At 38.5% G+C, this 14,329-nt stretch overlaps 1 protein-coding gene across 1 annotated transcript in view; it reads left to right on the top strand.

The window, feature by feature from the left end:
• The window catches only part of trabd2a (TraB domain containing 2A), a 59,806-nt gene extending 49,436 nt beyond the window's left edge, over positions 1-10,370 (top strand). The window contains exons 5-7 of the mRNA XM_080866795.1: positions 4,578-4,668; positions 6,428-6,700; positions 8,999-10,370. Of these exons, the coding sequence (XP_080722921.1) occupies positions 4,578-4,668; positions 6,428-6,700; positions 8,999-9,206 (572 nt within the window). The 3' untranslated portion in view covers positions 9,207-10,370. The remainder of the gene's footprint in view (positions 1-4,577; positions 4,669-6,427; positions 6,701-8,998) is intronic.
• Positions 10,371-14,329: the final 3,959 nt, after the last annotated feature.

Below are 14,329 nucleotides of genomic sequence, written 5' to 3'. Positions count from 1 at the left end.
ATTAAAACTGATAAAACAAGTTAAAAAGAGACTTTTCCATTTGATTACATTTTGTATGATGGATTATGCAGAAAAAGTGGAATTGGGCTGAAAGATCTATCGCTTTATCACCTATTCAGGTTGTAAATCGTGTTTTTAAAAAGTAACTAAGTAATTAATTACTTTTGAAAATAAGTAATCAGTAAAGTAACGGGATTACTTTTTGGGGGAAGTAATCAGAAATTAGTTAATGATTATTTTTTTCAAGTAACTTGACCAACACTGTCTGCCACAGGACTCACAGTCTCACTTTGATTGGGTCATTGCAACAAACCTGATTTGTTTTGCCAGTGTTTGTTCTGTAGATTTACTGGTGTGCTTGGTATCTGCTATATCCCCAAATGTTGACCATTCTTTAGCTGTTAGATAGATTGCCTTGCAATTAGCCTTTAGCTCTAGACTCCGGGCCCTGTGGTTGCAAAACAAGCTAAAATCGTTACCAGAAGTTTGGTTGTTTGTTCATTTGCAACTTTGCAATTCCTAAGCTGTCATGTTCTTTTTTTTGAGAAGAGTCTTTCCCCTGGCAACCATGCCAAACGAGGCATATCTGTTCAGTTTTTTTCTAACTGTTTTGGCATGCTGAGAAATAGCTCCCGGTTTATTCACAGCTTCTTTGAGCATTCCACGTTATGACGTTAGTGAGGAATTTGCAGGGAAGACTGTGGCATTATGTGGCCTCACGTTAACCTGTTATGTTAACACACATGCTCCAGACCACCAAACTGCCAAAACTATTGTTTATACAGAGATGCTCACACTTGCTGATGATCGGTTAATCGTGTGCATTTGATTAGCAGCATCTGCTTACCCCCTTGATTCCTATGGAAGCTTTAAGGGTGTACTTAGTATTTCACAGGACTATATAGAGTTACTTTCCTGGTTTTATAGTGTCAACCAGGAAAGTAATGTTATCTCAATATCATAATAAAAGTTCAATGAAGAGAAACATAATTTATTGAGATACAGAATTCAGTTATTCTATGTGGTGATGAGACTCAGATGACCCATTATAACAACAGAGTCCCGGCTACGATAGGATTTAGCCCAGGACCCCTTGGAGTTTAGACGCTAGTCGTGGTGCAGGTGAAGATGGAGGTTTGTATAGAGTTTTGAGTGACTACGGTGAGGCGGAGATGGGCTGAACAAATTAGAGCCTGAATGGCAGAATGACAAATGAGCAGTGATATTTACAGCACACAGAATGGAGGCTAACTGGCTTACAGAAACCAGACAAGAAAATGACTGGACTAGAGCAATGATGTCGGCATTGAGTTTGACAGTGTGGGAAAGTGGATGTAAGAACTAGACTAGCCGCTGATGTATCCATCTTTCCAGCAAAAGTCTTTGCAACAATGCAAATGACTACCTTGTAACAGCTTTCAGACACAATGTTTAAAGAGTGTTTTGAAAGATTTTAGTTTTCATGTTTATTGTTAGACTCTGCTGGTAGATGATTGTAAAAGATGTCACTTTTATATAACCATAACATGAACTGGTCCATGGTACTCCAACTCAGAGGTCCATTCATGTATGCATGTAGCTCCACGAAGGAAGTTAGCTGTGAATGAAAGCTTTCAGGTCACAGGTCTTTATCTGTACCATTCCCCCCCTTCTCAGTGGTACAAAATAAACCATACAGTGAATATATTGTGCAATAGGACACAAAGTAAAAGCCAATTTCATAAATGTAAAATGTATGAAATTGGTCTAAATGAGTAATCAGTGAAAATATGTCAGATGTCACACATGTTATTCTAGAAGTGTGCTCTTAAAACTGTGGCGTGGGCTGTATGCTGGGCGGCAGCCTGCAGCTCTGTTTTGAATGGGACCCTATAAATATAAACTACTGCTTATGTACCCAACCCAAAACAACACGTAACAACACCTTAACTTAGAAAACTCTAAACTTAATTAGTAATGAGAAACATGGTGAGTCAGTAGACTCCAACATTTCCAACTTTTATAACTATGGTACAAAGATATGTTTGTTTTGATTTAGCTTGAGACAACCAGGAGTTAAACTGTGCTGGAGGCAGCCGTAGTGGAGCTCTGCTTGTTGATACCTTTAGATATTATCTCTCACGTATGCAGTAGAACACTGCCTTCCTTTTTTCTGTCCATCCACCCATTTCCATTTTCTTAACCACTTATCCAATTCAGGATCACTGGGGGGCTGGAGCCTATCCCAGGAGTCACAGGGCGAGAGCAGGGTACATTATACAGGGCAGTGGTAACTTTAGTAATTTTTTTTATCCATACAAATTACACATACTAAGAAGAATTTGCTTTCACTGAAGAATCATATTTTATGGTATATGCTTACATCTGGGTGTGGCCTTGTGTATGTTTTGTTAAGTTCGTGTAGGCTAACCTTTTCCATTAAATTAGTGAAAATATTGCTTCATCTTATCATCAAAAGGCACAGAGTGTACTAAAATGAAATGTATCCAAAAGTAAGAATCTTAGATTTTATTTATCTTAATTAAAATAAATATAATTAATGAGCAATGTTGTTACTCTGGACAATTCACATTAATATAACACAAATGAAACTAGTATCTACAAAAGAAACAGCCTATAAGGTTAAAGCCAGTGGCCAAATGTTACAGCATACACAGGCCATATTTCATCAAAATCCAGGCCTAACACATAATTTTCTTTTCCCACTTTATACCTTTTTCCTGGGGCATCAATCATTTTTAATCAAAGATGTCTACATTTTGTTTTTGTTTGTAATTTCATGAGTTGGGCGCACGATTAGAGTGCAAGTTTCCCATGTTTCATGCTAAATGGAACACTTATAAAATGGTCTTTGTGTGAAGGGTTTGCTGCATGGCATCCAAAAAAACGCCTAAAATAAAAATGTCCCTCTGAAACAAGCATGTGAAAGTTTAAAGTCTCACCACTTGTGTTTTCTATTATATTGATTAAGCATGCCCTAAAATCTGCTTTAAAGCATTGGCTACATGTTGATAAGATAGCTTGTTATTAAAAAATATTTATTATTTAAAGCACACAAATGTCACTTTCTATTTTATTTTCTTGTGCCACAGGATTAAAAAAAAAAAACTTTTTTAAACTCAGGAATAAATGAACTCTAATTTTTTTTCATCTTGTCAAACATGCTCTCACTCCCCGTGAACACACTGGCCTTTGGGGACATGACAGAATTGATGGCTTACCTCCTTAGCGCTTGCGTGTGTGTACGTATGTGTGTGAATTGTGCTCCTTTGAAGTTCTGAAGTCCGCCCATCTCTCTATGGCTCTATATTGTGCTCAACAGCTCCATTTATCCCACCTTAATCCCCTGACTTAAACTTGCATAAATCACGCTGAGTTGTTTCTAAACCTGGGCAAGCTGGAAAACAGTGTCTCTGTCTCTGTTTCGTTCTGGTTCAGCTCTCATTGTGAGTTTAAGGGCTTCTGGATATTTAGCCGACCATGCTAATGATTACTGGACAAGTACAAAAAATGTCTTTTTATGTGGCAACTGCGTTTTTTCTCCTACACATTTTAGCAAACCTGAATTAGGTAAATGTGCCTTAAGACAGAGAAAACATAAGATATGAAAGCATAATTAATGGTATTTTTTCTGTTTATACATTAGAAATATACAGTTAGCTTGTAGCGTAGGAAAAAGAAAAGGCTTTAGAAGAAAATAGGGCTCATGGGATCAAAAAGACTTCTAAGACTAAACTCACAAAGTTCACACTCACAAATCGTTTAACTGTTTTACTCTAGCAGATCATATGCAAACATTGTAGAAGTCCCTTCTCTGGCCTTTTTCTATGGCTGGGACATAATGTGACATTGTTTTAACCAGCATTCAGTCCAAGTCTCTGGGCAGCATCACGACACCCATAGTGCATCTAAGCTAACCTCTCTCTATCGATGGCTCTAGGCCAGATTAAAGTGCTGGGGCTCATTGTTTACACAGCTCTGTGGTGCCACGGCTGAGCAGGCCCAAACAATGGACCCCTGCTCCCTTTTGTCAGAGTGAGAGGAAGAATGGAGACCTCTTGACATGGCAACCTGAAGCCTCAATGCCCCTACTTCACCTAGCTGAGAGGGTCACAACGAGAATGAGAGGGGAAAAAAGGAGAAGAGGGGAAGTTGGACATAAGAAAGAAGGAGAGCAGAGAGAAGAAAATGGAAAGGGAAGAAAAGAGATATAATATGGAAGGTAGAAGATTAATTAAGAATGGAGGAAGAAAGCTCGAAGTAAAGGACGTGGAAGAGGAATGGGAAAAGGAGAGGCAATGACAAGTGGATAGGAGATGCAGAGAAAAGCAACACTGAACTTACTTATGTAGGAATCATAAGTTTTGTAATGATGACAGAAGCAGATATATAAATGTATGCGTAATAATTTGATTGGTGATATCAGGCTTGCTTTTTGTTTTACTCTTAAGTTAAACGAGAAAGAGAACTAACAGAGCTGGTGCTGTCCTGACAATGTTCCGCTTATTTTAGTTTGAGATGGCTCATCATCTCCTTTCAGAACAGCAAATTTATCATTTTCTACTTATTGGTTGTAGGTCACTTTCTGGGTAACAACACAGTTATTGACGTGCTTCGTCGCCAGGGATATGAGGTGGAGCACACACCTGCTGGGCAACCCATAAACCGGTGAGTTTGCTTCAGTCTAATCATCATCATAATGCTGCTTGTTTAACAGGACTGGACCGTAAGACATCCATGGCTTTTAGATGCAGTTTCTCATATACTATATGGTGTTTTCGGTAACATCTCCCCGCCTGTGTGCTTTTTGCAAGTCTTCTCTTGTTTCAGCTTAGATTGTACTGGAAGATAAGTGTCACAAATTCCCCGCTGGCCACCAATGAAGTGGTGTTGAAAAGGCCAATTTAAGTAGGGTTCTCACCTCCTGCTGTGAAGCATGTAGTGCAGTCTACCTTGGCACACTGAGGGTGGTAATCTCGCTTTAAATCTGTGTTCTTGTTCCTGTGTCTGAGTGAATGAATAGGTAATTCTACTTTCTCACACACAGCCCCCGTGTTTGATACGGTATTATGAGCCTGAGATGAACCCACATCTTGCCTGTTCATAGACTACCTTGATGTTGTCTTGAGAGAACAGACAGCCTTCATTATATCCATGTATAACAATTTATTATTCGACTTCTCATTAGTATATCTGACATCACAGTTGTTCAGGTCTAAGTGCATTTACTCTCTTTGTTACCAGTATTGGTTTATTCATGGTGATTAACGTGTCTTGAAAGGAAAACTAGTGTCAAATAGTATCAAAAAGAAGAGTTTAGGTTTTTCTGTCATGCTTCCCAACTTGTAATTTGTTCTTCCACAAAAAGAAGCTATGTTAACTATTAGACTGTAGTTAGTTTTTTGTCCTTCCATTGCATCCTGAATGGAGAAAGAATGGAGACCTGTTTATAATAATATATAATATTAATAATTAATAATACTTTTTTCTCGACTTCGCTCTGCTCGTGATTTGAAAGTGTATTTCTCCTGCTTGTTTCACTGCCATTTACTTATTATGATCAAATATTCACTTTAAACTGTCATGTTAATATTTTATTGGCAGGCTTTTTAACAGGACTGTCAGGTGGAATAAACTCCTGGCCTGCATAAAAACACTCTAACCTGCTTTCAGCACTTTGCTACTTTTGCTCAGCATTTTCTCTGCACTTGTAGACTCTCCCACGAGACTATAATGCCATGTTTCAGTGACCTCACAGGAAAATGTGATATTTATTTTGCCTGTAACAGCAAAACAGACCTTGTCCTTACATTCTTTGGTGTCCATGGCAATATCCTTGGACAAGGCACAGAGGCTGTAAGATGTGCTCAGTTTGTTTCATCTGCATCTTCTTTGGTGCATTATGAAAGTTCCATTTATGGCAAAGCCCTCCAGACAATCATATGCAGGGTGAAATGTGGGCAGGCTGCAGTGTGAAGTGTGAAACCAACACTGGCTTCATCGCCAGTATAGTCCAGCATCACCTTCGTATCCATGATCATTGTTAATTGGAGCTCATATAGTTCACCACACTTGATGAGTTCTTCAACAGTGATCTCTTTTTGTCCCACGTGATTTGATTAAAACAGCCCCAAAAATGTGTTTTCAGCATAAAGATTTCAAGTTTTTGCTTTTGCTTCGGACAGGCAAACATCATCTTATAATCTTCATATGGTTCCTTGCCTTGTATCCCCAGTTTTCTGCTTCTGATCACCTAGGCAGGGTAACTACTCTTCTTCTTTTGCAGACAGGCTTGGCACCATCGTTGGCAGGATTAAAGATGATTAAAGACTAAAGTTGATGATTTTATTATAAAAGTGACATGCAACGAACCCCTTTTCTCTTTCTTTCTAAAGCATCTTACCCTACTGTAATGTGCATCCTCTAGGCGATCATCATCTGGACCCGTCTCACCAGAGCTGGAGGACCATTACGATGAGTCGCCTCAGCTGGAACCTTTCTTGCACGAGCTTCCTCACAAAGAGGAGGGTCAGGGGCATACTCTGGAGGAGGATCTGTTACCCCACATGCTTCTGCCACCAGATAGCCTGGAGGTTCTGGAGAAATCTGAGAGAAAAATGCTAAAGAAAAAGAGGAGGAATAAGCAGAAGAAACAGCGGCACAGGCATTTTAATGACCTCTGGGTTCGGATAGAGGAGAGGTAAGATGAAAGAAAGAGGGGTAAAGATGTGAAGGTCTTTCTTCTCTATATATGGGTTATCAATGACTAGAGATGAAAGGCCACAGGTGAAATGAGAGTATGATAGCAAGAGCTCAGAAACAAGCCAGAGAGGATGTAAAGGGAAACTCACACTTGTATATAGAATAAAACTGACACTTCCTGGTGCAGTGCTGCAGGCTCAAACAGCCACCATATCACATCACCATGCACTTCATGCAGTTTGCATAAACTTCAGCACATACACATATGTGCCCTGCAGTGGTATATGAGTCCTGACTAGTTCCAAGCTAGTGTAGGTGTCTTGGTTATGAAAAGAGCGACCTGGGAATTCCTGCTAAGTATCGGGATTTGGTCTCACAGTAGCTCCAGGCAGGAACTCACAGGACAACACGATAAGATCACCTTTCAGACAAAGAAGAATCTTTTGCACAAGGTGTGGTCTGCCATGTGGAAACATCCCTGCATTTTTTGCAATGGCAAAACACAGTTTTGTCATTGGGTTGGAAGCAGTAACGCTAATATGAACTTCAACACATAAACAGTCCTAATCTATTCAGTCACACCTTTGGGGAATTTAAATTTTCCATGGCCTTGCCCAAATTTGGGTTGCAAGAGAAAAGACAAAAGGACAACATGTGATCTTGACACAAAACAGAGAAATTTTTATCTTAATTGAAACAGAGAATGGGTGAACAGCTAACATTAGCGTTATTCAGATGTAGATCTGGACTTAAGAAGTTGTTGCAGGCAGCAGTTTGTAAAACTGAACTTGTGCTACCAGTATTTATTATTTCAATATGCAGTATGCACTAGTCCAAATTAGTGATGGAAAGAAAAAGCTAAACAAATAGTGTCACTTCTTCATGTGAACAGAGGAGGTTTGTGAACATTTGTGTACATTATTTCTGCAGAAGTGTTTTCTCTAAATCTGCAAGATCCTGTATTTTGAGCAGAAATGAAACGGACTCTTTGTGCATGGACGTTACAATGTTATGCACGTTCTTGTATATTTTAATGTCTAAAAAGGTGGCTGAGTAAGAGAAAGTAAGGCAATTTGAGAAAAAGAAGCAACTCCAGTCTCACAGTTCTTTGTTGTGTGGCCATGGTATGTCACACCTGGTTTCTTTGCGCCTCTTAAGGCCTTTTCACACAAACTAAAGTTAATTTCTCTAAAACTATGCCCCTTGAGTATTTGGCTGAATGCAAATAAGTATGAAGAGTAATGTAAATTTGGGGCAAAGTGGCATTATGTTAGGAGTGTTTCTTTTTAATAAAAATGGAAATGCTATGATGTCTGTGTGGTTTTGACCACCTCAAAGCAGTTATTGCCTCACAGACACTTCAGTCTGTGTAATTTGGGGATGAAGGAAGAGTAACAAAGGGCATAATAGCTTTCAGGTTTATTGGCAGTTGGTCATGTGACGATCAGTGATTTGAGCACCCAGAAATTCTGTCAGAGAACTTTTTCTTTGTGGCTTTCATCATCATTAATGTTTCCATTGTTGACTTTCTGCAGTCTGCATATTTTCTCTGGCAATTTTTGACAATGTGTGGATGTGGAGAGAGGCTGGTTTTCCTGCTGATCCTGCCACAATTTCCCCTACAGTACCAAAGAATTGTACAGTGCAGAAACAAAACAAAATGCTTTTTGTTTAAAAAAAAAAAAAAAAAAAGTAAAAGTCTGGAATTAATAAGACCCTACCCAGTCTGTAGTGATTCTAAATTGCAAAATGGGAGCCAGTGCCTGTAGAAAAATTATGGTGTAGTTTACTAATTGCAGCATACAGAGTTTTAAAGCCTCTGAAATTAAGATCTGATGTTGTTTTGTTTTTCCTGTAATAAAAAGAGTGAAAAAAATCAATGAATGTAAGCAAACGTTAATGTCACAGCAGTGAAGATGGGTTCATTGTGAAAGCCGTCATTCAGTTAACCCTTTAAAGGCTAAACCATGATGTAGTTGACAGAAATTAAATTATTTTGCATTAATGAGTGTTAATTTGTGTCAGTGTGCAATGCGCAGCGTCATTGTGCAACCAATTTTTTTTTCAGTTGGGGAGCGCCTGGGGGGGGGGGAGTATTACCCACACTAATACTCATTCCCTTTGCCCACAAACCAGTGAAAGAAATGCAAATACAGAATGAATGCAGGATCCTCGTTAATTATACCAATTAAAATCATTCTGTTTTGTGTTCATCATTTACGACCCATCATTCAATTGAGAAATATTATAAATCTTCATTATTAAATCCATGTTTTTGCCTCTTTTCTCTCTACAGCTCTGTGGTGCAGTCCCCGCCTCCCCCAATGGTTCGCATCATCAATGGTTACATCACGGTGCAGCCGCCTGACAGAATCCAAAGCCAGTACAACTATCATCGTGTTCCTTCAGCAGCACCAGCGCCTTCGATCTTCTCGTTGTCTTTACTGAGCTTTCACCTCACACTACCTATAGTGATCTCACAGATATGGACTGTGGCCCTCTAGTAAAATGGTTATAAGGACTCTAAATAAAACTGGTACACGTACGCGGTTTCAAATATACTGCTCTTAAAAAAAAGTCTGGTCTAGCTGTTCACTCCATGGATGTTTGGGCACAGAAAGTTTGCTATGTTGGAAGTGAACTGGAAAGGTGTGGCAGTAGGGCTCATCTCTTTACAGATTGGGCTTTGATGTGCATGCGAGTTCATATAACTTGAAACATAAAGGTCTGAGTTTCACTTAATTTACACAGAGTGAGCACAGAGTATGCAGTAGGGAAAACAAGAAGCTCAAACTGAGGTAGTGTTATCACTAATTACACAACTCATCAGTGCCTTGCTGGGTTACACAGTTATAGTAGACAGCTATTAGTTGCTCTGAAAATTTGAGAAATCACTTAAGTAATTTTTCAGCTTAAATATTTTCTCCAACAGCAACTGGGACCACATGTCCTTTGAGTATCTCTGTGAGAGTACGTGGGCGTGGGACAAACAACGTCTATCGGCTCTTAAACCCACTGGGCTTGCAAACACAAGTGCTCAGACTTTAATTTATTCTTCTATTTTAGAAGAATCTGATTTGATTACATAAAAACCTGCTGCGGGGAGAAAATTGTACATACGCCTTTTGAATATTATAGAAGTATTTTAGAATTATTAAAAAAATTAAGATTATCAGAAGCATTGTTGTTTATATGGAAAAGTATAAATAGATATGCAGTATATTTTCAAAACAAAATCAGGAACTAACCACCATAGCCCCATGCCATGTGTCTCACTGAAATTACATTTTTGAAAGGGACAGGTGATTGTATTGTACTTTATTAGTGTTATCGACTGCTTTGATGTATATGTTTGCTGAAAGAATTTATGTGGATGTGTCTGGGCGTGTGTGCGCGCGTGTGTTTTACATAGCATTCATTCATTTTTTATTTATTTAAAACTGTAGTGTTGCTGTTAGCCATGTGAAACATTCCCTGTGGCTTTTGTTTTTATATATTTCATCTCACCATGATGCCAAAATGACTTGTTTTTCAAATGTTCTTTCAGTGTAATTTCAAATGCATATCATGGCAATAATAATTAAACTGACTACATGAGCAGACCGCGTAGTGCTTTACGACCTTCACATTTCATTTATGGCACGAGATAGCAACAATAAAATATTTATCTGGATGTAAAATTGGTCTTCGATGCTCGTTCTTCGCTGTGAAGCAAATCAGTGGAAAGTCAGGGGAGAGAAATTTTTACAGCAAAATAACCAGTGTTATATTAAGTATAGATCAAATTATTTTATGTTCATCACAACGAACAAACGAACAGCTTCCCAACACTTAAAACCTTTTGGATTCCTTCAAAAATCTTTTTATTTAATGGTCAACAGGTTTACGCTCCAGTCCCATTATCATGTGTATAACCCTCAGTTCCAACAGGCAGCTGTTTTCAGTGATCAAGCGTTTAGCAGCTAAATTGCGCATATCTGTTTCTAGTTGTTGTTTTTCATCAGAGATGTATGAATATTAATGTTAATGCTGTGTGCCCTATGTCTGCTGGATGTATAAATAGCCATCTGTTAGCTAACATGTTTTTTAGGTCCATCAGCTTTAGGTACAGCAGTATCAACTGAACAAAGGAGTGGGCACACACACGTACACATGCTGCCCTCCTGATGGGTTCATGGCATGTTTATGTGATGTTAATGTGATAAGACAGCTATTAGAAGTTGTTTGACGTGTGCATGTGGTCTGTCACAAACAAGACAGCTGCTCTGCTGGCAAATATCTTTCCTTTGAGACACAAACAGGAAACCGGAGCAAACTGGCTCTTTAGATGTACAGGAAATGAGAGATAATTGATTTGTTACATTAACAGGAAACGCTGAGTGACTTGTTAGTTTGTGCTTTTATTTAGGAGTGGCTATGTGCTTGATGTGCTGACATGCATGAGCAAAATTAGGGCAGTGATTCTGAGTTATTCTAAGTGTTATATTGGGTAACAACAAGTACAGTACAGCCCATGGAATATGCTAACTTTATCTGATGCTTTCTGATTGTTAAAGACAAATTTATGTTTGTTTTTATTTAAAAAGCAAAAAAGTAAGATGCATGGAAAAAGTAAATCACATCCTTACAGCTTTTCACACATTTGTGCATGTCTTGCACTAAAAATACTTTAGTAAATCATCACTCTGTAAGTGATATCAGCTACAGGGTTGAATTCAAACTGCTGTTTTTTTCAGGACTGGCTCCACCAGCATCGGTGTCCTGGAAGAAGAAGGTGAAGGCACTTACAGCAGCATCACAGGATGATGACAGGATGCAGCAGGTGACAGGAAAGGCAGCCGTGGGTGTCACTTATAAGTCTGTGCATAATGTGTATTTTTGTCTTACTGTCTGGAGACAATGTGATGGCTCTTACACACTTTGTCTTCTTACCAGGAATATCAGCACCATCACAACCTTTTAAAAGATAAAACATTTCCATCCATCGCTACATTTTCTTTTACTTACCCAATTCAGGGTTTTGGGGACTGGAGCCTGTCTCATGGCAAGAGGTGGGGTACACTCTGAACAACTTGCCAGTCTCTTGCAGGTCTCACACAGACACACACTCACTCACTCGCTTTCAGTACTTACAGATATTGTAGACTCATCGCTTAAAACGTGGATGCCTTTGGACTGTTGGAGGAGATCACATAGCCTGCATGCTGGATTCAAATCTTGGACCTTGTTACTGTGAGGTGATAGTGCTGTTATGCTGCTATACTACAGTATAGCAGCAATATATAATAGCTGTAATAGCATCATAACAGCTATTATGTAAATTTCCAGTTAGGAAACAAGGCCAGCAGACAGATCTCCCAAAATTATTATTACACTACATATTATCATTACAAGCACAGCATACATAGCTACTTTCAGATGTGCTCTTACTGACAAGAGCAGCACACAGCAGGTAGCTGTTTGACTGGCAGATTTTTGATTTATTCATTTCTTGCCTTTTCTGTCTTTTTTCCTCACTCCAATTTCCTCTTATGTGCTCGTGCAGATTTTCTTTGCATGGATCGTACACACTCTCTCATAAAGGAGACTGCAGGCTTTTTCGGGACAGACAAATCACTGAATCACTGATTCAATTCTAAATCTTATATTGGATCAACAAATGCTAAAAAATAACATGAAGGTGTCCAAAGGCTGAACTTGTTCCATTTGGGTATCTGAAGCTCAGTTAAAAAACAACCAAGGAATAGCTTAGAAGACGAATAAAGTCATGTAGCAGAGTAATCACAGCTGAGATTTGAATCCCATTGAAATGTTGTTGGCAGGATTTGAGATCTTGCACTGAAGGAATTTAACATGGAAAAGTAGTGAACATTTTCAGAGGCTATATCAGAGACTGCTATGCAATTATGCAAAATGGCTGCAACGAGCTATTTTAGCTCAAAGAGCTAATGTTAACTTCTGAGGCTAAGAGGGCACTTCCTTTTCACAGAGAAGAATTATACTTCAGCTTCAACTTCTGTTCACTAAAAGCCTGAAACAGACATTTCTCTGCGTGTCATTGTTCAGCCTTTATCTGCTTTGTTTGTCCAAATAGGTCAAAAGGCCAAGAATAACAGAATGCAGGGATATAATATTTAGCTCTGAGGGCTTTTTAAATTCTTATTCTATAAACAATTTAGGCCTACTTTTGACTTTTTTGCTGATCAGGTCAGGTCATTAATCTTTTTTTTTTTTTTAAACTTAAAGAAAATGAACCCCAGACTTTTGCCGCTGACCTTATGTGAGAATGTGGAACTGAACACTGCTACCTTTCATGGCGTGATGCGTGTTTGGAGAAATGTAGAGAGAAAAAGCAGACTGATTGTATAACTAAAGTCATAACTGGAGCCACTGCAAAAGCTCGAAAACATTAACCTTACATCATGTTGATGTGCGACTCCAAACGACATTTGTCTTGTGCTCCGTGTAACACAAAACTTTAAAAACAACAGACCTTGTAAGTCACTCAGTCATTACATAAAAGAACAAACAAATAGGTGCGGGTCACTCTGCTAATTGCCTCCCTTTGAGTGCTTTTGCTGACAGATGTTACAGCTCATTTACTACTAAAAACACTGTATAATGAATGGTGTGAATTACATAAGTCAAACTGTGGACCATATGAGTGAACTAGTGTCAAGGTAAAATCAATTCAAGACTTTAAACCAAGACGAGAATCCGCTTATACACACATCAAGTGGCAATTTCTTTCATTTCAGTTTAATTTTTTCTTACATGTTTTAGTTCCCTTCTCATTTCAAGACTTTAACCAAGAATTAATACAAGCATGCAAAGGCTATTTGATAACAGCTGAACCAAATACCAAACTCAAGAATTCAATACTGCACATCACGACGAGTTGAATTAGAATAGCATTTCGTCTAGAGTTGGTAATTATAGTGCAATAGATATGCATGTAACATGTGGCAAATGCAAAGCATTACCTGCAACGTGAATATGAGGAATTTGTTCATTCCGATCCTTTTTAACATATGATTCTGAGCATGTTTGGGGGATTTTTGATCTAATTATACCCTTATTTATCACTATATGAAGCAATATCCTCTTGCCAAACATTGATTTGGGAAAACACAATCAAATAAGAAAGCAGGTCTTAAAAAAATACACGCTACACTGAACTGGAGGTGCGCTTTCCAGATCGGACAAACCCATGCGAATTGAAAGCAGATGGCGATGCATCCATCTGTTTCTGGAAAGCAGAAACCTAAAAGGTAAAACCAGCCACAACTTAATTTTTTTTTTTTTTTAAATTAACATGCTTACAAAAAAAATAATCTGAGGTTGCCTGTTATTTACAGGCAGAATAAATATCTAATCCCTTGTGAAAACAAGATCTAACCTTGAGTTTTCTCCATTTGTTATTGCACATGACGCAAAAAGTTCTATTTTCTGCACTAAAAATGTATTGGTTCAAATTGATCAGAAATTCTCAGCTTGTTATTTCTGTTAAGTTCCTCCCATAATACCAATCACCCAGAAAAGCTTTTATCTACCCTAGTCTATTTGTGCCTTTGTGACACAAGGTCAAATCACTTTCTCACTGTTAAAACAAGCACTGAATGCTATT

This window comes from Rhamphochromis sp. 'chilingali' (genome assembly GCF_963969265.1).
Source record: "Rhamphochromis sp. 'chilingali' genome assembly, chromosome: 2".
NCBI classification, from domain to species: domain Eukaryota; kingdom Metazoa; phylum Chordata; class Actinopteri; order Cichliformes; family Cichlidae; genus Rhamphochromis; species Rhamphochromis sp. 'chilingali'.
The sequence above is the reverse complement of the archived record's forward strand: the minus strand, read 5'-3'. Positions and strand labels throughout refer to the sequence as shown.